General features: G+C 35.9%; 1 protein-coding gene across 2 annotated transcripts in view; it reads right to left on the bottom strand.

Annotated features, from left to right (window-relative positions):
- Nucleotides 1-445: 445 nt before the first annotated feature.
- Nucleotides 446-25,895, bottom strand: part of LOC139149216 (CUB domain-containing protein 2-like) — a 47,944-nt gene continuing 22,494 nt past the window's right edge. For both annotated transcript variants that reach the window (XM_070720800.1, XM_070720801.1), the window contains exons 6-11: nt 14,097-14,331; nt 11,176-11,355; nt 10,213-10,407; nt 9,233-9,367; nt 8,233-8,369; nt 446-3,719 (exon numbers count right to left, since the gene is read on the bottom strand). In XM_070720800.1, coding sequence (XP_070576901.1) covers nt 3,690-3,719; nt 8,233-8,369; nt 9,233-9,367; nt 10,213-10,407; nt 11,176-11,355; nt 14,097-14,331 — 912 coding nt within the window. In that variant the 3' untranslated portion in view covers nt 446-3,689. The remainder of the gene's footprint in view (nt 3,720-8,232; nt 8,370-9,232; nt 9,368-10,212; nt 10,408-11,175; nt 11,356-14,096; nt 14,332-25,895) is intronic.

The raw sequence follows: 25,895 nt of genomic DNA, 5'->3' as shown, positions 1-25,895 counted from the left end.
TATGAATGTGGAAACAAAAAGTAAACTGCTGTTGCCCAAATCAACTATTACTAGTTTACATGTTGTCCATTCCGCCATCATAAATTATGCAAATGATTATAATGATTATCATGAACATGTGCCAAATGTGTGTATGTGAGAGAGAGAGAGAGAGAGAGGGGGATAATATTCATTTTACCAAAAAGAACAGTCGCTATAATAATGTGCAATATTATTTTTACATCACTTAACACGTTACACATATAATACAAGGAATGTTGCAATAATTACAATTGTTTACAATTCAAAGGCCTACACATTTGGTGTCTTTCTTTCGCATCAGTGATACGATCGGGTACCAGCGCCATTCCACTAATTATGGGTGAATGACAGACTCAGGACCTTAGATCAGCGCCTTCAATATGTGTGATAATCGGATATCAATGAATACTTAAACGCACACGGATTTTTTTCAAATGTAAACAGCGCTTTATTTACAATGGGATCTCCTTATTTACACCAAAGTATATGTACAAAACTGGCATCAATTATAAACCTTGAGTAGCTATGATGCAATGAATCTTCATGGGAGTTAAACAGAATTCCTACATGCATGTTTACAACATGAGAAGTTCTTTATACATGAATACATTCTTCCAATTGTTCAAACAGGTAAGACAGCCAAAAGGGATTTCGCTGCAAATTGTCATGTCAGAACTACTATACTGCATATCATTTATGAATACTGCTGGACACATTCCATCTTGTTGGTAAACTATTGGTACATTTTCTTCTCAGTGTTGCCATGGTTGTAAATTAGAATAACAATACTATGGTGTTCTTGCAAACATCTCCGTCAAGTTGTGGTATTAAAAATTATTATTTGATTTTGAATGGATGTGTTTGCAATAAAAAGACCCTAACTGACTGACACTTCTGTTGTCTTTGCATAAACGCATTGAAGTCGGTAAAATGATGCTAATAATGAGGGAATTTCCAAGTCGGGCCTTAACCCTTTCACCCTGTTTCCCTGTGTTGAGGTCAAATTTTGCTACAGAAAACAAGATGAGGTCAAACCATGGTGATTTTAAATCAAAATCACTACCAATTTGTATGTGTGCATCGATACTAACTTACCCAGCATTTGACACATTTTCGAAAGTAAATAACCTTTTAATACAAACAGCATCAGCCTCAACTATTTTTTGAACAAAATGTATAAAATATAAACCGAATTCACCCTAAAACCTGTTTTATATTACAATTCGTCATCACACCGATCAAAAATAAGTACTTCAGTAACATGAATGAGTGGTTAAATTCTTTGCATTATGACTTATAGACTTATCACCTAGTTTACAAGAATTACTAACCCACACTGTGCTATTGATCACCCTTAAATACAGATCATAAATACAGCTACCAAATCAAGATGTCCTGGCCTGGCTTTTTTCTACAAGGTCCTGAATGTATACAATTAAACATATTCCTTGGGTCATAACACCAGGGCCCTGAAAATTTAAGGGATAGTGCTCAATGTACTGTAACTGTGATGAAAAAAACTACAAATGGTTTCTTGCATCGTGAAAAAATGTTTCAAAAACATCTATTCAAAATGTCACAATTTTTAATCAAACAATTAGTGAATATAAAGGAGCATAATTTGTCAGATGAAATCATACATATTCAAACAAATTCAGTTTTTTGTGCTGGACAATCACATCAGGTCATAAACACTTTGTGTTATCAGATAAGCCATCCAAATGAGACTTTATGACAAAACTAATGAGAAAACAATTCATGTTCTAACAAGGAGCTGGAGTGTCATACCAAGCATACCATTCATCATATTTCATGAAAGAGTTACAGGGATACAATGGTTGAATTCTTAAGCAAGACAAACTTTGCTTTTGTAATGAACAATTAATTTAGACATTGTTGACAAGTTTCTAGACCAGTTGGCCCGTACAGAAGGCTTTAAACCATGTGCATATTTTTAAAAATGTTTTTGACCCACAAACTTTAGATCAATGAAATTTCATCTGCCGACAAACTCCCATGGAATGTCAAATTCTGTATGTTCTTGATATGAAGCTTGATGAATAGCTACCTATCCAGCATGAAAACATTACTCTAGCTGACTTCTCTGACATTAGACTGTCACACTGCATAAAAAAGCTAATCCCAAATGCCAAGCACACTTGATAATTTGTTGATTGTGCATGTCTTGAATGCTTTAAACTAATTCCATACATGGAAAACGTTGTTTGGAGCCTAATTCACATATCCTTTTGTTGCGACTGTCCAAATAACAGTAAAATACATTGAACAAAGAATCATTCAAATCTTAAAAACATGCATGCATGAAATGCATGGACAACACTGTATTAAAATACTTAATGCTGACCATTTTCTGCAGCCACATATTTTATCCAGTGGCCTGTACCTCACTGTTTAGTAATATTGATCATCATAAAAAGTTGCCTCATTTCCTTTTTCCATTGACATTGGTACAATACGTTCTAATACAAGCATGATAATGGCCAGCAAATTACTGTGTGTCCTGATGGAATCCATACATGATCTTTAAGATACCAACTAAATTGATCATGGTTTCACATTATTATACAAAGTTTGGCAAATACTGACCAAACTTCGGGTAATTATGCCCTGTAATAAAGAAATATTGCTTGAATGGACACATTTGTATTTATTCCTGATTTAGTCAGGGCCTTGATGTATCACCCATACATGTGACACCTGGCCACCTAGAAAACACAGAGAATATTTATTCATGATCTTGAAGTAAAAATATTAACACCCTAACAAACAGAAAGATTAATTAAATACAAAGTATTCTGCAAGTTGCTTTAACATCAGATATTCAAATTACCTGAATTTATCACATAGCTGTGTGGAGGAGATATGGTTAAAATTGTTATAAAACAGGCATTGAACTACCCTCTTCTTCAGATAAGGTGACAAGCAGAGTTGTTTTTAATCATTGCCTTAAATGAGTTCATGTGCCACAGGTTGCAAATTCAAATCTGATAAAAAGCCTACTCAATTACATGAATGAAGTATTGTAAACAAGTTATCCTTGCTGATGACAAACTTGTCCGAGTTTATTAGTATCTGGTAGCATTTGCAGTTATAACTACAATAATGTTGTACATATATATTCTTGCTTGTGTTTTTTTCTCTACATTTGCATAGAATTTCTATGAAAATGTACTTTTGCAGCATTTATGCTTAGTGCCAAGTCAAAACAAGAACTGTTTGGCTGAACTTTCTGCTGAAACCTAACCTTTATCCAAAGGTACGGGCAAAATAAAGGAAATGCACACATACACTGCTTTAAACTACAACTAAGCTAATATAAATACATATATAATATATAATAGACTGGCAAGAGGGAAATTATCACCCATATCCCTTTGGATGGTTTGCTTCATACACTGCAGTGTTGTGATCATGCATGAATCATTTAGTGTTATCTAGGGTACCAAGCTCTCTTGCTGAATAAGTCAAGCCTCTTTATGATGTATTATCTGTGTACAATAAAAATGCTTCCTATATTAAGGAAAGCTTTAAAATGTGTAATTCCTAAATTTGTAAATGAAAACTGACATCTGCTACCAAAACAACAAATGGATGCTTCCTCTTGTTGGATTCCCTTTTCAGGTTATCCCTGATCATTCAGAGCCTCTTCATTCAGTAATATTACTGTACACACCATCCTACAAAAGATAAAGCGTAGTAAACAGGGATAAAAAACCAATAAACTACGCAGCCTCTGTTTGTAAAATTATAACACCTCAAAAATTTGCCAGCATGTTATTCTGGAATGCACATTTTCCTTAGCAGATTTTTTGCCTTTTCCACTGAAATGCATAATTTCCCTGACAACATTATAAGTAACTAGTACATTGAATTTTACATATAACCAAAAGCTACTTTTTTTTGCAGAAACATGAAATGAACCAATCTTTTTGCTACAGTTAGAGCCACAAATTATAGCTTGGCGAATTTAGGAGATTGTTAAAAAGGAAGCCTGAAAACTTTGCAAGTAACTTGTATGACACTTAACTTTGACGTAACTTCATATTCAAATGTGAAAATTAATCATGACGTCAGACAGTGTACTTAGGAGTGACAGACACAGGTACATTTAACAGTGTACTGTGCATTTATAGAAGTCTCTAAATGTCAAACATAAAACCTAGAAAAGAAAGTGGTTTGTGATGTATCTATACCAGATACATAAGCTGTGGTGGTCAGAACAATTTCTTGAAAGTGTTTGCATTTAAATACAAGTGATGTTGCATTAAAGGTCACAACTTTGCTTTTGACAATGTCTGATAATTTCAATGTACCATACAGTTTGTTGATCTTTTCCCTAGTAGATGATAAAATATAATAAATTTTGTTGCTTGATAATTTATGGCCTTACATTCAGTAAAATTTATATAAAGAAATTACATACAGGATATTTCAACATGCCTTTAGTGTGTTATTACTGATATCAGCCAACTACACTTGTCAAAGCAAAGTTCTTTTCTTATTCCGGAAGGAGTGTTCTCCGTAAACTCCTCATTATCCTGTTTCATCTATAAATGACAATTTGCTACAAATTTGAAGAGTCTCTCATTTTCTTAGCTTTAGGGAGTAGATCAAGAAACAGCACTACAAATACATTGAAAAAAATACTAAACATTGACGAGGCAGTCTCAGATTGTTGCAGAACTTTGAAAAGAAAACTTGTTTTACTTAACATAGGTTTTAAGCTTGATGCAATTACAGAATGTTGCATTTCATACTGGGGACCTCAGAGGCAATTTAACTCTATACAAATGGCTGTATATATCACTCACATTAACATCCTGGATATAACACAAATAAAAACAACAATTCTATGGCAAATCTAGGGCTTGACGCAAGGTCAAATCATCCACTAGCCTGAAGGACTATAGTAGCAGTTCATTTTCAGTAGTCCTAGATGAAATCTACTAGTCCTGCTCAAGCAAAGCCAAATGTTACTCTCATGCTGTAAAGAGGTGTATATGACCATACTTTTAATCACAAAGGTTTTTGAACCCAATAACTAACTTTAATACAAGACTAGCACATTTGCTTACTGCAAAATGTTTAACTTTGAATCATATATAAACAAAAATAGCCTGAATGAAATGTCTCGTGTAGGAGGAGAGGTCATGAAAATGGCCTATTGCTGTCAAGAATAAAATCAGAGGTAGCGATGAATTTGTTGAAAATTCTTCATAACTCAGGTAGTGCACCATTAATTTGCAAAGAACATGTTTGTTCATGGTGAGGACAGATTTTTGGCTTTTGTTTCTGAAGAACTGAAATTTGTACAGCCAGTCACAAATGTTCCTGTGGAGTGCCTTCATATTTTTTGACAAATATATCACAATACATTTGAAAATTAACCAGCTTGTGGGGAGGATATCTCATTTATAACAAGTCATCGTTGATGACACAGTCCCCACTTGTTAGTTGATACTTTGATTACAAGTCCTCAGAGAGGATAGAATCCTCTTCATTAATTAGGTCTGTGATAAAAATACTTTGATACAGATGGCGCTCAATGGCCAAGAATGAGTTCCATGCTGATGAAAACATAAAACCAATGTAGGCCACTATCCTAAAGGTCATTAAATGAGTCAACTAGGAATTAATCGACAGGATGTTGCAAAACATTTTTGCCTACTAACCTAACACTAAAAGATAATCACCGGTACCATATTTCATAAAGTTTGATGCAGTATTTACAACACTATGAGATCAACATCTGTATCAAGTTTCATCAAATTTGACGTTGTATTTGTGGATATATCACTCTAATTAGGAAAGTTCATTACATATGCAATTACAAATTAATTAAAACGACATTGATAAATGTCTTTTTCACTGTTATTGAATGTGAGCTTAACATCCGTACAAAGTTTCATGAAATTTGATGCAGTATTTCTTGACAATCAGCCTAATTATGAAACTTCAATAATTGACATGATACTGCTAAATGACATGAAACAAATTGACGAGCATATATCTGAAATGGGTCAATGTCCTTGTACCAACTTTGAATGATAGTGGTGGATATGTCTGAGTTATGACTCTGTTTATGAAAAAATCGTAATAAATGGCCACCTGGTGGCCATATTGGATCGTATCAAAAAACATATCAATGTGCATATGTATGACATAGGTCAATGTCCTTGTACCAACTTTGAATAAAATCAGTTGAGATATGCCTGAGTTATGGCTCTGTACATGAAAAAATTGTAACAAAATGGCCGCAATGCAGCCATATTGGATTGTATCACAAAACAAATTAACGTGCATATCTATGACACTGGTCAATGTCCTTGCACCAACTTTGAATAAAATCGGTTGAAACATGTCTGAGTTATGGCTCTGTCATGAAAATATCGTAATAAAATGGCCGCCTGGCAGCCATATTGGATTGTATCACAAAACAAATCAACATGCATATGTATGACATTGGTCAATGTCCTTGTACCAACTTTGAATAAAATCGTTGAAACATGTCTGAGTTATGGCTCTGTACATGAAAAATCGTAATAAAATGGCCGCCTGGCGGCCATATTGGATCGTATCACAAAACAAATCAATGTGCATATGTATGACATAGGTCAATGTCCTTGTACCAAGTTTGAATAAAATCGGTTGAAACATGTCTGAGTTATGGCTTTGTACATGAAAAAATCGTAATAAAATGGCCGCCTGGCGGCCATATTGGATCGTATCACAAAACAAATCAATGTGCATATGTATGACATATGAAGTAATCCTTGCACCAAGTTTGAATGAAATCGCTCCTGGCATCTCTTAGATATCTGCGTGAACGGACGGACGGACGCACACACGGACGCACGCACGCACGGACGCACGCACGCACACACGCACGGACATGACCAAACCTATAAGTCCCCCCGGACGGTGTCCGTGGGGACTAATAATGGTTTGTGAAAAATTTAGTTTTTAATAGTAGAAAAGTTGTATTTTACCATTTCATGTGCTTGTGTCTTTTATGAGTTTTTGCCAGTTACCAGTAACACAATGTGATTAGCACAAAAATAACGAATGATTCCCAGAAGTGATTTGACACAACAGATACACCCATTTCATGCGTTTTTTTTCACTACTGTTTTAAGGTTCACTTCACTATTATTGCCCCAATAATTTACACTTTTCCACTAAAATGGCAAAACAATAAGTTGCAGAAGTTGCCAGCACCAAGTTAGTATCTGAGAGGAATTCCCCACCTGTACAAGCAGTAGCAGCTTGCCATAGCACTGTTTTGGCAAGCTAGATGGCTCTTTTTAAGATAAGCTTCAATCAAGCTAGGGGGTCTTGTATACGGAGGTCAGCATGTGGAGACATTCTAAGCAGGGTCAAGCTGGCCACGAACGATCCAAGGCTGTTGTTTGGGAATGCCCCTGAAGAAATCTTGAGAAAAATGCTTCTTTGAAAGGCAAGGATGCAGTGTTTGAACAAAATTTTGGGGTTGCTTATGTTTTAAGGCGAAGTGATGCACTTCAAGCAAACCAAAATACACATGCAGACAATTCTGTTTGATGCTCAGCGTAGTGTGCATTGAGCAATGTTACTTCAATACTGGCATGTACAATTTGATTCTTTGTAGCAGGTCAACTGTTTCATTTCTAAGTTGGTGATCAATAAAGTTTGCTTCACTGTTTCACTGTCCAATTTGTTTGGGCAAAAGTTAGTTTATTTTAAAATGATAGAGGCTTGGTTCATTCTTATCAAATGAGTGGCCTGGCATTTGATTTGTGTAATAATCGTGTTTCAGAAGGATTTACCGAGTCTTAATTGCGAGAGGACGGTTGTGCTGTTTTATTAATTTCAACGTCCCATTAGTCTCGTAGCGATAAAGTTTCTTGAACCGATCTAGGATTAACCATCTACAATGTATGGAAAAATTGCACTAGTCCGCAGGACTACCTCTGAAGGGCTTATGCTATTCAGAGAAACGAAACGAAACGAAATGAAACAAAACGAAATGAAACAAAACAGGGAGGTGAGCCTGGGTACTCCTGGCTGGACTTACTTTTTCAGTTTTAATCTGAGGGGTTTTCTTCTGAATGAGTGAATTGTGCTTGAACATGAAACAATCTGAGACAGTCCCCATACTTACCATTGTTTAAATATTAGCATTTAGTAATCAAGTGTGAGCCTGGAAATTACCTGTGGATTACCTCTGGACTGAGTTGAAATAGCATTTCTGGCCTGCTTTCCACATATGCACATTATGCTTGCTATCAACACAATCATGACAATAGTTATGGCTACAGCACATCCTACGATTATGGCAGTATCTCGTCCTACAAGATGGAGAAATAGAAATCATCATCACAAGGACAGATAACATTCTCTTCTTTATTGAAGGTCATGTGCTATTGGAAAAGAACAAGAGCTATAGTGATCTCTTCATTCTGTATTAGTACATGTGTATGGAATAACAGTACAAGCTTTGTTTATTAATAAAGGAAGTCCTCACTTTCATTATCAATATTCTGAGTTACAATCAAGGTATCAAACAAGTTTGTGATCCCTAATATCATGTCACTTTTTGTGATGTGCATGCTTTAACTTGTTGGTTCTCTGTTATAGATGTTAACATATGAGAATTAGATGTCAGTGGCTGCCTGTTGGTGTGTCACATAATATCCAGAATTAGATGTCAGTGGCTGCCTGTTTGTGTGTCACATAATATCAAGGATAAAAAGCCAGAACCTAGCAATTTTGAATTTGCCACATGTAGCATATTAACCCTTTAAGCACTGTAATTTTTCCCACCAAAATTATAGTGTCACATTTTACCAATTTTTATGAATTTTTTTGTAATTCTTTTGAAAATTTTGGACCAGGTTGACAGTACTTATCATAAACTCAAGTTTTTGGTCAAAATTTTTGGAAAAATGAGAACAAAATGTTTGGACATGAAAAAAATTGTTTAGGTTATATTTTTTACGGGCAACAAAAATTGACTTTGGTGTTCAAAGGGTTAACTGGGACGCATACTTTAGGTACCATACATGTTATGGACTCACTTAACCACAGTGGCGATTTCGAATTTGCCACATGTAGCATATTTACTGGGACTCATACTTTAGATACAATACACTTTATGGACTCACTTAACTACTGTGAAGAATTAAGTTTCAGCTATTATGAGTATACATACCTGGATTGTGACACTCATTTTCATCTGACTCGTCATCACAATCATCATAGCCATTACACCTCAGCTTAAGTGAAAGACAACGGTCAGAGTACCTACATTTAAAATCCCTATAATCTCCGCAGTCATCCCAGGTGTCTATAATACATTAAAAACACAAAAATCAACAAAACAATCAAAACTGATACAGAATTAAGAATTTGAAAATTACTTTTGTTATTCTTTCATTGAAATAAAGATTCCTGATCTACTCAAATCATAATGAAACACAGTGCGGGGTGGTCAGCTTGTTGACAGTTAGTTTTCATATGATGTGATGCCATTGTTAACATATAAATTTGGACTACCTACATTCACTTGTCAATAACAACATAACATGTGATGTAGAAACGCATTGTATTTGCAAGGTTCAGAATGTTTTACGTTTAAAAATCCTCGGGGGAGGGAGGGCCTTGATGAAAATGGAATTGTTTACGGTCAGAGAAACAACTAAATGTACATCATTACCATACTTACGGGACATATTTCTGAGACACATGTCATTTCACTGTTTTTCTGAGACCTATGTAAAAGTTACTTTTATATCAGCCCTTACAGTAACTACATTTATCAGCCCTTACAGTATACATTTATCTGCCCTTAATACAATATCCTGTGGCAACACAGGCCAGTTACTTTATCGGTACAATCAGTAGAACAGAACATACCCCTTGCAATTTTAGCAAGTTGAATACGTTGAACAACCCTGCGCATGCAAAAACATTATTGATTGGTATCTCTCAAATATACTTAAATATGATGACTTTCACTGGATTCTCCTGATAGTGTGAAAACACAGCAATGTGTGTCGTCAAAGGAATTTTCCAGTTTCCCTAAAGTTATGTTGACTGATCTAAGATCTCTTGGCTAAGGGCTTCATTGAAAACGGTCTGCTGATGTATACACTGTACAGTAAATCCATAGATTTCCCTAGAGGTACTCACCCTCTTTGGATTCATAAACAGTAAAATATGCCTTGAATCCACTGTGGTGTCCTGTATGCTCGTAGGTTGTAAATGTCACAGTCATATTTCCAAATATTGAGTAATGGTGATAACCATCATTGGAACAGACAGAGCCGACCAAACCATGCATATCATAGACTCGTATTGCATCTGTGATTTCATTCTCGCTACAGTCTGACAAAGCAATGGATTGAAAACTAATCAGCATCTCCAATTTTCTGTATAGCACAAAACTTGTGAGATCTTTGGTTGCTGTTCAGTTGTTTTGGCAACTGTTCTGTGACACAGGATACTAAAATGGTACAATCAGCTATGACATTGAGGATTGCATAAAAGTCACAATAAATTTAGGTTTAAGAGCTCAACTTTACAGGATTATCACTGTTCTATGCCGTACAATATCTGAAATGTTTCACTTTGCATGAAAACTTCTAAAAGATTGAATTTCTAAGCCTTGAGGTCTTGTTAAATGTATCTCTTGAGGACTTAGGAGGGCTCATAAATGATAAATTTACTATTACCATCCTCAAACCACAAAACACACACCCACACACACACAATACATATATAATATATATATATATATATATATATATATATATATATATATATATATATATATATATATATATGGATTATTTTTGTATTTGTGTATGGCCATGTCTACCAGTAGCTTTGAACATTTAAGCTAATTCTTTGATAATTACTTTACATGAAAGATGATGTCAAGATTAGTAGATATACAACTCTTCAAATGGTAATTACGCTTTGTTTGCTGATATCATTTGCCTTTTGTTATTGTTCACAGTAATGAGATACAGGAATACATAGGTACATATAGAAGAGTTGTATTTATGTACACTGTAGTAATGGCTTTGTAACATTGTACTATTGCTCAAGGTATCATAGCAATTTATGCCAGCTAAAAAGATATCGCCTCACCTGAATAACTTGGAGCAGTATTTGCCAAATCAAGGTCAATAATTTTGAAGGCCACATGATTGTATAAACCAGCCATCAATATTGTGATGGAGCAGTTTTGATTCGATGGATAGTCGGAGGGATATGAGGAGTGTGAGTAGATAAAGCCATTCAAACCATACGCAATGTTGTTACCACAGACTGAAAAAAATGAAGTGCAATAGTGTAGATGCTGTGAACAGATACAGACATTCATTTAGACACTTGATTTTCCATCTATCAGAAAATCTCTGCATTTTTACAAGGTTAAGCCACAATAGGTTATCGCAAACCCTGACAGTATTTTTGAAGTTCCCTAATAGGACTGTAATGGTACACTAAGGTAAACAAAACACAGTACACTCAGTATGACAGTTTTTGGACGACCTCAGTTTTCGGACATTTAATGACATGTTGTTCGTTGTAGTCACATTGTACTCACTTCGTTCTTTATTGATAATCGCAATCATACCAATCTATAATCCAATAACACTAGGTCAAAATTTGTAAGACAATGGTTGTAAACATAGACACAAAACAGCACAGAACAGACAGTAAATAGACGGTACACAAACAAAGTCAAATTCATGAAAGAAAGATATATGGACCTCTGGCCAAAAGACCAAGAAGTGATGTCAGGTGTTTCGAAAATAGTAAGCGCATCCTGCCCCACATTTTGCACCTGCCATATATCAATCTGTAAGTCAGATAGGTAGTGGTCACTAACTAAGGCCCCATGTCACCGATGCCATCAGTGATCATTTGTCGAAGAGAGATATTGTATTTATCTACCAGCTTGCGATACCTGCCAGAAAAGCGTTTGAATGTAGAGACAAGTCTTGCTCTGGTGTAACCTTGATTTAACAGTTTGTAAGAGAGATGGCCATGTCTCTCTACAAAATCACCATATGAACTGCATGCTCTTGCATATCGAATAAGCTGGGAAATGTATACCCCATAAGCAGGTGAGAGTGGAAAATTACTGATGAGGTGTGGAAAGTCGATTATACTAAAGTTGAAATCATCTCTCTTGTCATATATCTAGTAGAAAGGTGACCATTAGAGTCAAATTCAAGTAAAATGTCCAGATATGAAGCAGAAGAGGCTGTTTCTGTATTTTCTTTAATCTCCAATTCTGGATGATAAATCATAGCGAGATATTTACTGAATTCAGAGTTATTCAATGAAATAACATCGTCTGTGTATCTAAATGTAAGGTTGAAAGTACGAGCTACAGAGACCTTTTTCTGCTTGATAAGGTTCTGGATAAATTCTGCCTCCTATGAGAACAGAAATAAGTCGGCAAGTAAGGGAGCACAGTTAGTGCCCATGGGAATTCCTATATACTGTTGGAAAATGTGTCCTCCAAATTCAACAAATATGTTGTCAATGAGGAAATCAAGCATACTGATAATGTCTTTCTCGGTATAAAACACTTTAGCGTTAGTAATATTTTTAACAAAATATGTAGAATTATACCCTAACACCACATATTTGTAACGGCGTGAACTGTTTTCGTAGAAAAATGCTTGGTTGATGATGTTTTTCAAGCGTTCTTTCAATTTATCATGTGGTATTGTGGTATACAATGTGGAAAAATCGAAAGTTTTAATAGATGTTATTTTTGAAACAGATCTTGATTTCAAATTTTCCAAGAGTTCCTTCGAATTTTTTTATTTTTTGATAGCGTTTTACAAGTCATGTGACAGCATATTAAGTCAGGTGACGCTGCTGTCCTGTTTCGGATAGATTTTTTTCAGTAGAAGCTATTTCGGGTGCTACAAACTTGGCGAAGTTAGCCACACTGTACGATACAAGGTGTCGTAAGCAACACACAGAGGCAGCCCATGTCCGATATGTAGGCGCCGTACACGTCGAAATATAGTTGTGTCGTCCATGGATTAAAAGTAACTAATTTATCATAAAATATTTACATACAGTTTTCTAAACACATCGAAATTAAAAATCGGAGTTCGAAGTTTCAAAATATCAATATTTAGCCCCTATAATCACATTCCAAATATGACGTCTGATTACTACGATAGCAGTCCGATTACTACGCACTCAACATTGGGTTAAAAATTTGGCATCTTTGACTCCCTAAATAACAATTCAGTCATACTAACAGTTTTAGGATAAACACAATTAGGTTTCGAAGGATATGGTAATAAGATTTCGTACTGCTCGTCATTTATGAAACAGCTTAGGGCGAAATTCACTACCCTGTCTGAAAACTGTCACACTGTGGTACCAAGCTAAATTTTACCAGAGTACCACCCTCTTAACAAAAACACTTGACATGACATCTACATGGTACAAGCAGAGGAGACATTGAAAACAGCAACAAACCTAAGTTCAGCAAACAAACATTCATAACTTTGTCAAACACATTACAAAATGCCTCTGTAAATTTCAAGAGTTTCATCAGCAAGTCGGTCACAATATTACTGAAAAAATACTTAGCAATGTAATATGCATCATTCATGAAAATACTGCATAAAAAATTTCATGTTGTTGCAGTGAAAATTTTGACGACAGATAAGAACAATAATGCAGTCATGAACAAAATTACAAACAAAACGAATACACATACAAAAACAAGTGAAAAGAGCAATGGCATGTGTGCCCACTTTCTGGTCTATGCCTACATGTTGATCTAACACAAAATGGAATCTTTGGACAATAATTTTACTTTAAAAATTGACCGCTGTCAGTTTATACATTACAATGATAACGTGTAACAGCAGCAACCTCCAGTGAAGTAGAAAATGATTAGGTTAAAATTTTGTTTATAGCTTTATTGTTTACTTTTGGTATTTTTGGAATCACTCCAATAAATAACCATTTGACATTGCAATAAATTTGATTAAACATTTTGAGGATATTTTTTTTTTTCCACTCACCTGAAAATGGACCATCTACATCCACAGTTCCACTGTGGTAGGCAAGGTAAAAACCACGGCTAGATGAATATGCAGCACCGTAGTAGTACAGGAAGAGATTAGTTCCTGTGGATTCTATCTTTGATGGCAGGGTGTAGCCTGTGTATTCACCAATCAGTGGAGACTCATCACTACTACCATCATAAATGCTCAAATGAGCACAGCATGGCTCCAGGCTGAAGTCAATAAACTCCACCTAAAGGAAACAAGTCATTGTTAATGACATATATTATAGTCCTCACTTTGTTAAAGACTTTGGACACCATTGACAGAAATGATGGTCATATTGGATTTTAACAGCAACAAATCAACATGCATATTTCTGACATAGGCAGTAATGTATCACGTTTGAAAGACATTGCCCTTGCCATCTCTTAGAACTTTGCATGAGCTGAATGGACAGACAGACCGACCCACAGACACAACCAAATCTACAATTCCCCCAGACTAAAACAGTAAACAATGGTAAGCGCAAGATAACAATTGGTCGCTGTGTGTCATGACCCAAAGCAGTAAACAATGGTAAGCGCAAGATAACAATTGGTCGCTGTGTGTCATGACCCAAAGCAGTAAACAATGGTAATCGCAAGATAACAATTGGTCGCTGTGTGTCATGACCCAAAGCAGTAAACAATGGTAATCGCAAGATAACAATTGGTCGCTGTGTGTCATGACCCAAAGCAGTAAACAATGGTAAGCGCAAGATAACAATTGGTCGCTGTGTGTCATGACCCAAAGCAGTAAACAATGGTAAGCGCAAGATAACAATTGGTCGCTGTGTGTCATGACCCAAAGCAGTAAACAATGGTAAGCGCAAGATAACAATTGGTCGCTGTGTGTCATGACCCAAAGCAGTAAACAATGGTAAACGCAAGATAACAATTGGTCGCTGTGTGTCATGACCCAAAGCAGTAAACAATGGTAAGCGCAAGATAACAATTGGTCGCTGTGTGTCATGACCCAAAGCACATACAGTGTAAAACCCGTCCAACAGTACCGTTGCAAAAAGGATAATATACTTTTTGCAACGGTACTCTTGGTCGGGTTTTACACTGTATGTGCTTCCTAAACGAGCCAGCAACCAGGTGTTATAGCTTGTTACAATTGACTCAAAACTTTCTTGACATCCCTTTTGTTAGTACACTGAGCAACATCCTGTCGATTAATTACTAACTGATTTATTTAATGACATTTTATAATTTGGGTGGCAGTCTAGATTTGCTTTGCGTTTTCACCAACTAGTCAGCATAAAATATGGTTTGACCCGCAAAAATTTGCTACAAAAGGTTTCTCAACAGTTTTTTATAGAGTCAAATGTGCTTAATAACATAGTAAAAGTCTACCAAAATCTGACCACCGGAAACGTGTCTTTTTCAAGATGGCGTCCAAGATGGCCGCCATATACTTAAAATGGCCATAACTACATAAATATTAAACCTAGACTAGTGATGTCTGTGTCTAGCACCATGTTTTAGTGGTTTAGGAATCCACGTACCATATCTAGATTATAGGCAAGTGATCATAAGTCCCATAATATGCATATTAAAAATAATCACTGTCACATTCTTCATTGCTCATGTGGATTTTCACAATTTCCAAGGTTAGGTAGTAAAGGGAAAGCAAATCCACACATCGTTCATGTTTGAGTTATTTGCGTTTTGTGTATAAAATTGTGTATAATATAAGTGTATATCATGTTTGGCTGTTTTATGTAAAATGTTGCTTAGCAATGGCGAGACGTACCCGTAATCTAGGCATGATGTTACTCCACACTGGAGCGGAGAGACTAGTGTGACACTGCGATCCTTTGGCGCTACATTTCGAAAACAGAGTTTTCTTCATCAGTCGCTTAAAATTCATGCTTCTTGATTGGTGAGACGTGTTGAATGGTTGATTGTTTTTATTTGGCAGTATGCTGTTCCACTTCATTTGTTGTTCAAGTCGGGAAGCTAGAATGTCTACTGTTTGGTCTTGTTGTGTTTGTGTAGGTTCATGTGAACCTGAGTTCGAGCTGTTGTCGCTTTTGTGAAATCTGGCGCTTGTAAGTGTAATGCCTTTATTTCTGTTCCTTCTATATGTGATTATTGGAACAGTTTTTTCAGTGTTTCGTCTTTTACAAGTTCACTCCAGTTTTCTATCATGGCTTGCTTGATTTTTGTCGTTTCGAGGTACAGGCTATATGTTGTTATGAAGACTACAGTATTATTGGTGGCGTTCTTTCTTTCTTTTTGTGTTCAAGTTGCCTTTCTGCTTTTATGATCTGTTTCTCTGATAATGCGTTCTATTTCATTTTTTTATGTTGTCGGTCTTGTAATTTTTCACTAAATTGCGTGACTTTCTGTGTAAAATCGGTTTGGTTGTTGCATGTTCTGATGTATCATAATGTTTCACCTTTGATCAGACCTTTGAATGTTGCTGCCGGATGGCATGAGTTTCTTTGTAAGAACTGGAATGTATCTGTTGGTTTTGTATGTGTCTTGGTGTTGAGAATGTTCTCTTTGTTGTATTGATGACCTTTGTAGATAGTCAGGTCTAAATATGTGATTTCTTGAGAGGAGCTTTCAAACGAAAATTTGAAAATAGGATGCATTTTGTTGATGTTTGATATGAATTCATTGAGTTCGTGTTGTGTTCCGATGAAAATCAGAAAAACATCGTCCCTGAACCTCAGCCAGGTCGGTATTTGTTGTTTGTGTTTCAGTATTATTCTCATTTCTGTCTCATGAAATGTAATATCTCCTATTTCCGGAGACGAGAGAGACCCATAGAGTACCCCCATATTTGCCGGTAGAATTCATCGTTGAATTCAAATGTGTTTTTTTTTAAAGATTGTTTTTAAGATTTCAGCTTGATGTCTCGTTTGTAGTATTGCACCATAATAGAAAAAGACTTAAACTTTTGCTCCAACTTTCCTCATGACACTTTTAATCATTCTCTCACCAAATCAAAAGTGATCAGGCATGGTGGCCTAACTAACACCGTGGAGGTGCACATATTTATTCATCTCTCCAAAAATTAGCTTCTCTACAGCTGTCCGTGATATCACTCTGAAATGTTGCGTTAAGATCGAAAAGGCCAACCTGTATTTCAAGTTAGCTCTATAATGGTGATAAAATTGTCATGGACAAATTTTAGGCAAAAGTTTTTCTCAAAACCTCTTTTTCCTCTAAACCACCCATGCAATGGCTGTAAAATTTGATTTGTATGTTCCAGGTGAGAAGTTCATTCAGATTTGTTCCAATGATATTGGAATTTGTGTATTCAAGTTTTTGAGGCAAATATATTCCAATTTTTCGTTAACACAAGTTTTCCTAAAAAATGTACCAGTCACATAGATTTTAAATTTGTAACCAAAAGTTCCCTGATATGAAAATATTTTGGACCATACTCTCATTCATGGTCAAGACATCTGATAACTTTCATATTTTGTCTGTCTGATAGCTCAGTAAAAAGCTTCATGCTTTTCCAATTACTATGTGTTTTTGTACTGTGTCTGTGTGTCGTCTGCTCCATGCACACTGTGTTGCTCGGTCACGCACAGGATTGTAACATCTAAGTCGGTTGCTGTGACCAACTCTTTTGGGTTTGAAACGGTAGCTGACTGGTTTTGTGTGAGGCCTGGCAGCTAGGTGATGTTGCCGTGAGTGTACGGGGGTTCGAATCCCGATTGGGTTATAAATAAAAAATATATTTGTATGTCAGACACACAACAAAACTGATCAAACTGAAGCATACTATCATTGATCCTTTTTAAAACATAATTAAGTTATAGAAAGAAGCATTTGCTCAAACACAGAAAGTTTGATGAGTTATCCAGTCTTCATCTTTTAATATCTTTCATATATTCTTCTTATGTGTATGAGTTAAATTAGTTTCTATTTCAATGGGAACAGAGTATAATCAATGCTTCTTTGATTTACTTTTCAGCTCACATTTACTGAATTCAGCTTGTCATCCACTGATGAGGTAGTAGTGTATGATGGCAATGACACAGTAGAAAGCACTGTGATTGGTCCATTTGCTGATGAAACAAAAGACCAGCTTCCCATTATCCGTTCATCTGGCAGTAGCTTGACTGTCCGATTTATGTCGGCATACTATTCAAGCCATGATGGGTTTTACGCTAAGTATAAAACTGTGCTATCCACATCAGATTGCGGTGGCATATTTACAGCAATAGCAGGGACCATTACCTCACCATATTATCCTGAATCATATCCCAGTAATGCAAACTGCTACTATTTCATTATTGCTCCAGAAGGTGCACGTATTATGGTAAGTTTGCAGTAGTTTGATATCAATTACAGGAATTGGATTATTAACACAAATCTACAGCAGAAACCACAATAGCAAACTATTCAAGATACAACTGCCATTGCAATGTTCTCCCCAGGATAGAGCCATAGCATAGCGGCTAATTTGCATAATCATTTGCATATTCATGAATTTATTTTTGCATATGGATATAAGCATGCACATGCACCAACACATACATGTACACTCACAACACACAAGTATGCAGTTTGAACATCATGGAAACTCTTTACTACACTGAAATAAATCACCACAGTATCGTAATTACAATGACAATAAAAACAAGATTCAAACAGTAAACTCTGCAGCAAGTTCAGATTGAAAGCAAGAAATGATTCATCTGTTTGGCATATCATGAATACATATATTGCAAATAAAGATGTCAAACATTGCCTACGAAAAGGATCAATTTCAACGAGAGCCCTCCCCCCCCCCCCATGCATAACTGCCACTGAACATTGTCGTTCGATTCTTGATTTTAAAAATCCCACCAAGATGACCACAAGACATTAACTAAGTAAGACTAGAATCACTCAAAATCAGGTGTAAAAATCTTTCAGAGAACATGTCAGAGTGGAACCAAATGCAACACCTTGATCAATTTCAACAAGTTATTAAACATGGAGGCTGACATGGATGCCGCCATATTGGAATGCAATGTGAACTTGATCGCGATTGTATTCGATCCAAAAAACGAAACATTGTAAAATCACAAACCTCATCAGTCAACGGCTTTTCTTCTTGAATTCTTTGTGGCCTATTCCTTAGATCAAAGCATGGGAATGTGATCAAAGGCCCTGCTTGTGTTACACCATTTAACTCTGTGTATACTTATTGGCGATGTATACTGGCTATTAAGGCCCAGCTTTGTTGGTCTAAATAGTAATTGTAGAATGACAACTTATGAACAACCAGTCGAACCTTCTATTGTTTTAATGTTCCTCTCAACACTTACGGACAATTATCTGGCACATACCTAGCCTAGAATTCTATTCGTCTGCTAGCCTCCGTACCTCCGGCCCACTACCGTCTAGTCTCGTGAGCAGTATTTCGAGCTAGAGTTGTAAAAACTGCTCATTTGAATGTCAATGGTCGCCAACTGAGACCCTGACGTCACTAGCGTCTCTTTCAAAGTCAATCACTGAAAATGACCCTCTCATGATTGGCCTATGACTTGGTTGGGCAGAGACGTGTCAACACAATTAATATATTTGATGTCATATTAATTAGCTCTGCCCAACCAAGTCATAGGCCAATCATGAGAGGGTCATTTTCAGTGATTGACTTTGAAAGGGACGCTAGTGACGTCAGGGTCTCAGTTGGCGACCATTGACATTCAAATGAGCAGTTTTTACAACTCTAGCTCGAAATACTGCTCACGAGACTAGACGGTAGTGGGCTGGAGGTACGGAGGCAAGCGGACGAATAGAATTCTAGGCTAGCGCATACCATACTTCACAACTTCCACTCTTTCACCAGGTTGAAAGTTGCAGTGTGCGCTAATGTGTAGTCACAAACTGTACTTTGCGTACAACAGCTGGTAGCTACATAGAGTGTGTGAACTAAAGAATGGCAGGGTTATTTTAAAGGATGGCGGGGATTTTTTAAAGCATAGCGGGGAGAATCAAAGCGTAATAGGGAGAGTCGAAACTGTACCAGGACTGCTCTACGCTAAAATGGCCTTGGGAGAACACTGCAATGAATTTAAAAGTGAATGTAATTACTCTAGCTCTTTTTAAGAACATCTTACCCTTTCAAAGTATACAAATGTGCTAGTCTAAGCCTACAAGTAACTGTTCATTACGTTATGAACTCTCCAAAAACTTCAATGTATCATTTCACACATTATTTCACTTCGGTATTTATATATCGGGGTGAAGTTCCCTTTCTTTTCTGTCTTTGAACATTATCAAAAACTGCTGTTCAGAATCAATGAAATTTTGGTGACAAACAAATTTACTATGCATTTGAAGGATGAGAGGCAGCTTTCATTTCATTTCATTGAAATTTGGTTCAAAGATGCTGTATGTCTGTATAGAATATGGCCAACTGATGGTGAAATTTGCATAGGCAAATTTGTTGAAATATTTCTTTCTGAAACTAAACAGCTAAAATTTGTCCGTTAGAATTATTTCATTCAGCGAATTAAATGCAACATTTGCAAAGTACATTTTTGCAACCAGATTTTCTCATTTTGGTCTATAAATTATATCTGTGAACTGATTATCCTCTTAATTGTATGGAATCGTATTTAGTTTCCAAAGTGTTAATTGCGGTTTTCAAATTTCGTTTCAGTTTTTAGTGATCTTAAGCTTCCCGTTTCGTTTCCATCATCTCTGCAGATATTCGGTACTATCAGAATTTTCTGATATTGGGCCAAGGGTGTTTATTTTGACAAATACACTTGCCCCCATAAGGAAACATAATGACACTTTCTGTGATCTGTGAATGACGCAGACAACACACAGACTTACCTCTTGCATACACATGCAGTTATTTTCAGTACAGTAGGGATGTCTGATGTAAATGGCTGTTTTATTTTGTTTGCTACACAACAGTCATTTTGTTAGAGCTAATTGTAGTGTAACGGTAAGGCAATTGAGATGTCACTGGTAAAAACCAGCAAAACTAAAATCCAAAATAAGCGCCCACCCCCTAAATAATGGCCTATAGACGTGTATGTGGATGGGTTTATTATCAGAAAACTCTGGCAGTGCTATAGTTCTTCCTCTTCACCAGTCAATGCTTATATTGCGGCATCTTGTGTTTTCTGTAACCCTTCTATGATGAAATTTACCGACATGAATTAATGTGTGTAATTCTTTAACTTTACAGTTGCAGTTTCAAAAATTCAACTTGGATTACAGTGATGATGTGTACATCTATGAAGGATTTGCTGCCAATAATAACCATTTAATACGCAGTGGCTCAGGAAGGTACATTGATGATGTGATTACGTCTGAAGACCACGCTGTGCTGGTGCACTTTGAGTCAGGTGACTATGCTTCGGGGTCTGGATTTTTTGCAAAGTACAGCCGAGACACGTGTGGAGGTACATACTCTGCCAGCATCAATGAGGGATATATAATGTCACCCCTCTATCCCAATTATTACAACAATTTTTTCAACATCGAAGATTGCTATTACACCATATCTGTTTCTGATGGAAATACTGTTCAAGTAAGTGCATATCAGACTCTTTAGTTTTTAGCTACTATAGACTATAATCTATAGAAGTTATTGGGATGGGTATCCGTCCGTCGTCAGTCTGTATGTATGTATGTATGTATGTATGTATGTATGTATGTATGTATGTCCGTTTGTGAGGCGTCCGTCCACTCAAATATCTTGAGAACCACAGTACTTACTGATTTGAAATTTGTTGTGCAGATGAAAAATATGATTTTGAGAAACTCTTTTTTTTTTAATTTTTTTATATTGTTGAAAATAGGCAAATTAATGCCAAAACAGGCGTTTTTGGTAAAAAATCCTCTTCTTCATAACCGCTGGTCAGACAGCTTTGTTATTTGGTAGACAGGTCCCTAGGGATAACCCAACTTAGATTTGTTAAAATTGTGATGAAATATGCAAATGCGTATTTTTAAGGAATTTTTTTGTCATTTTTGGTCAAAATTTGACTTACATTGTATGTAATTCTTGTACTGTAGAAACCCTATCAATTGACCCAGAAAAAAATGACTAATGTGATCTTAAATAATTGAACTAATTAGGAAATCATCAAAGCCAAAATAAATTTAGTGTAGAATTATCAGAAAGTTCAACTTTTTTTGACAGTTCATAGTGAAATGCTTACCATCTTGGAGGATTAAAACACGTAAAGGCAACTTTCCTGAATCCCAACTTTGACATATTCTGAACCGTCATTTATTGTGCCCTGTATGTTGTCTAATAGTTTGTCATGATAGGGTGGTCGAATAAATAGAGATAGAGAAAGTTCTAATTTCCATTTATGGTTGACTTGGTAAGGATAAAATAAAATTACTTTTTGAAGAAAAAATAGAGTGGTCAATTAAAAGAGTGGTCAAAGTGATAGGGTTTTTATGGTAAAGCTGGGCTGTAAGATTCCTCATGTGCTATTTATAGCAATTATGCAATCTGTGTAAACAGTGCAATGAAAGTGTTACATGATGCTTTTGATGACCTTGAACTTCTTAAGTTTCAAACATTTGTCTCTTCAGTGTGCTTTCTCTGAGTATGTACAGGCTCAACTTATTCAACAGAACTTACTTACAATGTTAATTTGAAAGTTAAAATGTGCTTGGTTAATAGGATGAAAATACTTATAAAGATAAGCAGCTTAAGATTCTTTATAACCTGACAGATATGCTGTTTTTCATGACGTAAATCTTGATTTAAGCAAGTCTTGTTTACTTTAATTAGAGTGTAATTAACTCTCGTTTATTAGCTACTATAGACTAATATAGTCTATAGAAGCTATTGAGATGGGTATCCGTCCAGCGTCCACCATCAGTCTGTATGTATGTATGTATGTATGTCCGTTTGTGAGGCGTCCGTCCACTCAAATATCTTGAAAACTGCAGTACTTACTGATTTGATATTTGTTGTGTGGATAAAATATATGATTTTGAGAAACTTTTTTTATTAATTTTTTGATATTGTTGAAAATATGCAAATTAGTGCCAAAAAAGGCGTTTTTGATAAAAAATCTTCTTCTTCATAACCACTGGTCAGACAGCTTTGTTATTTGGTATACAGGTCCCTAGGGATAACCTAACTTAGATTTGTTAAATTGTGATGAAATATGCAAATCTGTATTTTTACGGAATTTTTTTTTCCATTTTTGGTCAGGCCATTCTGAAATGAGTTATCAAAGATATCCACCTTCTTTATCAATACATGTGTCACACAACACAGCAGAGCTCTGTCGACTGTTGAGTTGCTTTTTTTTTCAAAACCGCTGGTCAGACAGCTTTAATATTTGGTTTACAAGTCCCTAGGATGACCTTAGTGAGATAATTTCATACTGTCTGGAAATACTTAATTTTGTATCCATGTCTATAGTAGCTTCAGGGACTTTGGCCCTATGTTTCTACTCATACAGATTTAATACTTAATGTTAACTGATGAAGTTGTTGCATTGTAAGGAAGAAGGTGCTTCAGGACAGATGTTTGGACTCTCAAACTTTCACAACATTTGTGGAGTACTGACCAAAGATTTTTATTCTCAATTTTGAAAGAGATTGGTTTAATGTTCCTTTCTGGTTCAAAAGTTCAACACTTTTCAAAGTTGAGGCACATACTACCCTGAAATTTTTTAGTGTGGAGGGAAACAATATGTATGATCAGTGGTTACATATTGACTAAATTCCCCTTTAGACTTTCTCTTCAAAACACCTATAAACATAATTGCTATGTTGACAAGTGACTTTGTATTTTACCACACTGTCATTAGTCATTAGTAAAGAGTAATACACTACACACACTTTGAAAGGTACTGGGGTTTGAAGCTGTAATAGCTGCCATCTCTTTAAAATTTGATATCATTCTTACAGTTATGCTCAACGGAAAGTAGACGATGAGATTAAATGATACCTTACTCAATTACTAATTTACATCAGACACTTTATTTCTAAAACTACACTAGTACCTCACAATATTGCTTGCGAGCGGCAAGTTCTCAAAGACAAGAATAACAAATACCAGACCTAAATGATTCCTTAACATAACAGTCGCTTGCCTGCTTCTCTGCCGACATGAGTGCCTTATCTCTTTCCACTGGTTTATTGCCGTAATCTTATACCACGATACTAATTACACAGCGACAAAAAGACAACTGTAAGTTGGCTGAAGCATGAAGTAACATATGTGCCTCTCAAAGAGATATATAAAAGGCAAATAATGAAACATCTTCATCATTCATGAATCAAACGTTTTGTCTGAAAAGCTCTTGCAAAGATATCTTGAGACAGACAATAATTATATGGTTTCTCTGGTTTGGCGAGTAAATCTTGTAGAGGATTATACAAATCTGTAATTGACCCTCATCAATTTTGAGCCATTGAATAACAGATAGACAAAGTCTCATTTGATTGGATATAATAAACACAAAACGTTAAACATCCCAATCAAATGTACTTGGAAGAGTATGTATGAGAATAGTTGCACCACTGTTTGACTGCTAGAAGAGATACACAGAATAGTGGACACATAGACAGTATTTCACATTAATCATCAGGGGCTTAGGTAATTGTAAAGTTGGCAATATGGTACATAGCTAGAGACCCCCATGTGTGATAACATTGCCAAATTAAGTCAGTTTTATCCAAATGTTTTTGTCCACACTTATCTTCACTCTAGCACAAATTACAGAGTGGCAGTTGATTGTAACATTTTCACCACCATGGTTTGGCAAAATACCCATTGTTATCAATCGTAAGTGTGGACCTGTTTTACAAAGAATTAGGGGGGTTAGGTCGAGGCATTTTCATACAAAGAATTAGGGATAATCTGTTTTAAGGCATTTTAGTGTCAAAGAAAATGAAAATTGGCAAAAGCAGAAGTCATGATTTTAAAGATTGAAAAATCCAATCTACTTGACACTTACTGAGCAGTATCTCAACAATGTCGGCCGGTCTACCCCGGCGATGACGTTCATTTCAGCAAGAAGAACTACAGTTGTCTTTTTGTCGCTGTGTAATTAGTATCGTGGTATAAGATTACGGCAATAAACCAGTGGAAAGAGATAAGGCACTCATGTCGGCAGAGAAGCAGGCAAGCGACTGTTATGTTAAGGAATCATTTAGGTCTGGTATTTGTTATTCTTGTCTTTGAGAACTTGCCGCTCGCAAGCAATATTGTGAGGTACTAGTGTAGTTTTAGAAATAAAGTGTCTGATGTAAATTAGTAATTGAGTAAGGTATCATTTAATCTCATCGTCTACTTTCCGTTGAGCATAACTGTAAGAATGATATCAAATTTTAAAGAGATGGCAGCTATTACAGCTTCAAACCCCAGTACCTTTCAAAGTGTGTGTAGTGTATTACTCTTTACTAATGACTAATGACAGTGTGGTAAAATACAAAGTCACTTGTCAACATAGCAATTATGTTATAGGTGTTTGAAGAGAAAGTCTAAAGGGGAATTTAGTCAATATGTAACCACTGATCATACATATTGTTTCCCTCCACACTAAAAAATTTCAGGGTAGTATGTGCCTCAACTTTGAAAAGTGTTGAACTTTTGAACCAGAAAGGAACATTAAACCAATCTCTTTCAAAATTGAGAATAAAAATCTTTGGTCAGTACTCCACAAATGTTGTGAAAGTTTGAGAGTCCAAACATCTGTCCTGAAGCACCTTCTTCCTTACAATGCAACAAACTTCATCAGTTAACATTAAGTATTAAATCTGTATGAGTAGAAACATAGGGCCAAAGTCCCTGAAGCTACTATAGACATGGATACAA

This window comes from Ptychodera flava, chromosome 14 (genome assembly GCF_041260155.1).
Source record: "Ptychodera flava strain L36383 chromosome 14, AS_Pfla_20210202, whole genome shotgun sequence".
NCBI classification, from domain to species: Eukaryota; Metazoa; Hemichordata; class Enteropneusta; family Ptychoderidae; genus Ptychodera; species Ptychodera flava.
Note: the sequence above shows the minus strand (reverse complement) of the source record. Positions and strands in the feature narration are given on the sequence as shown.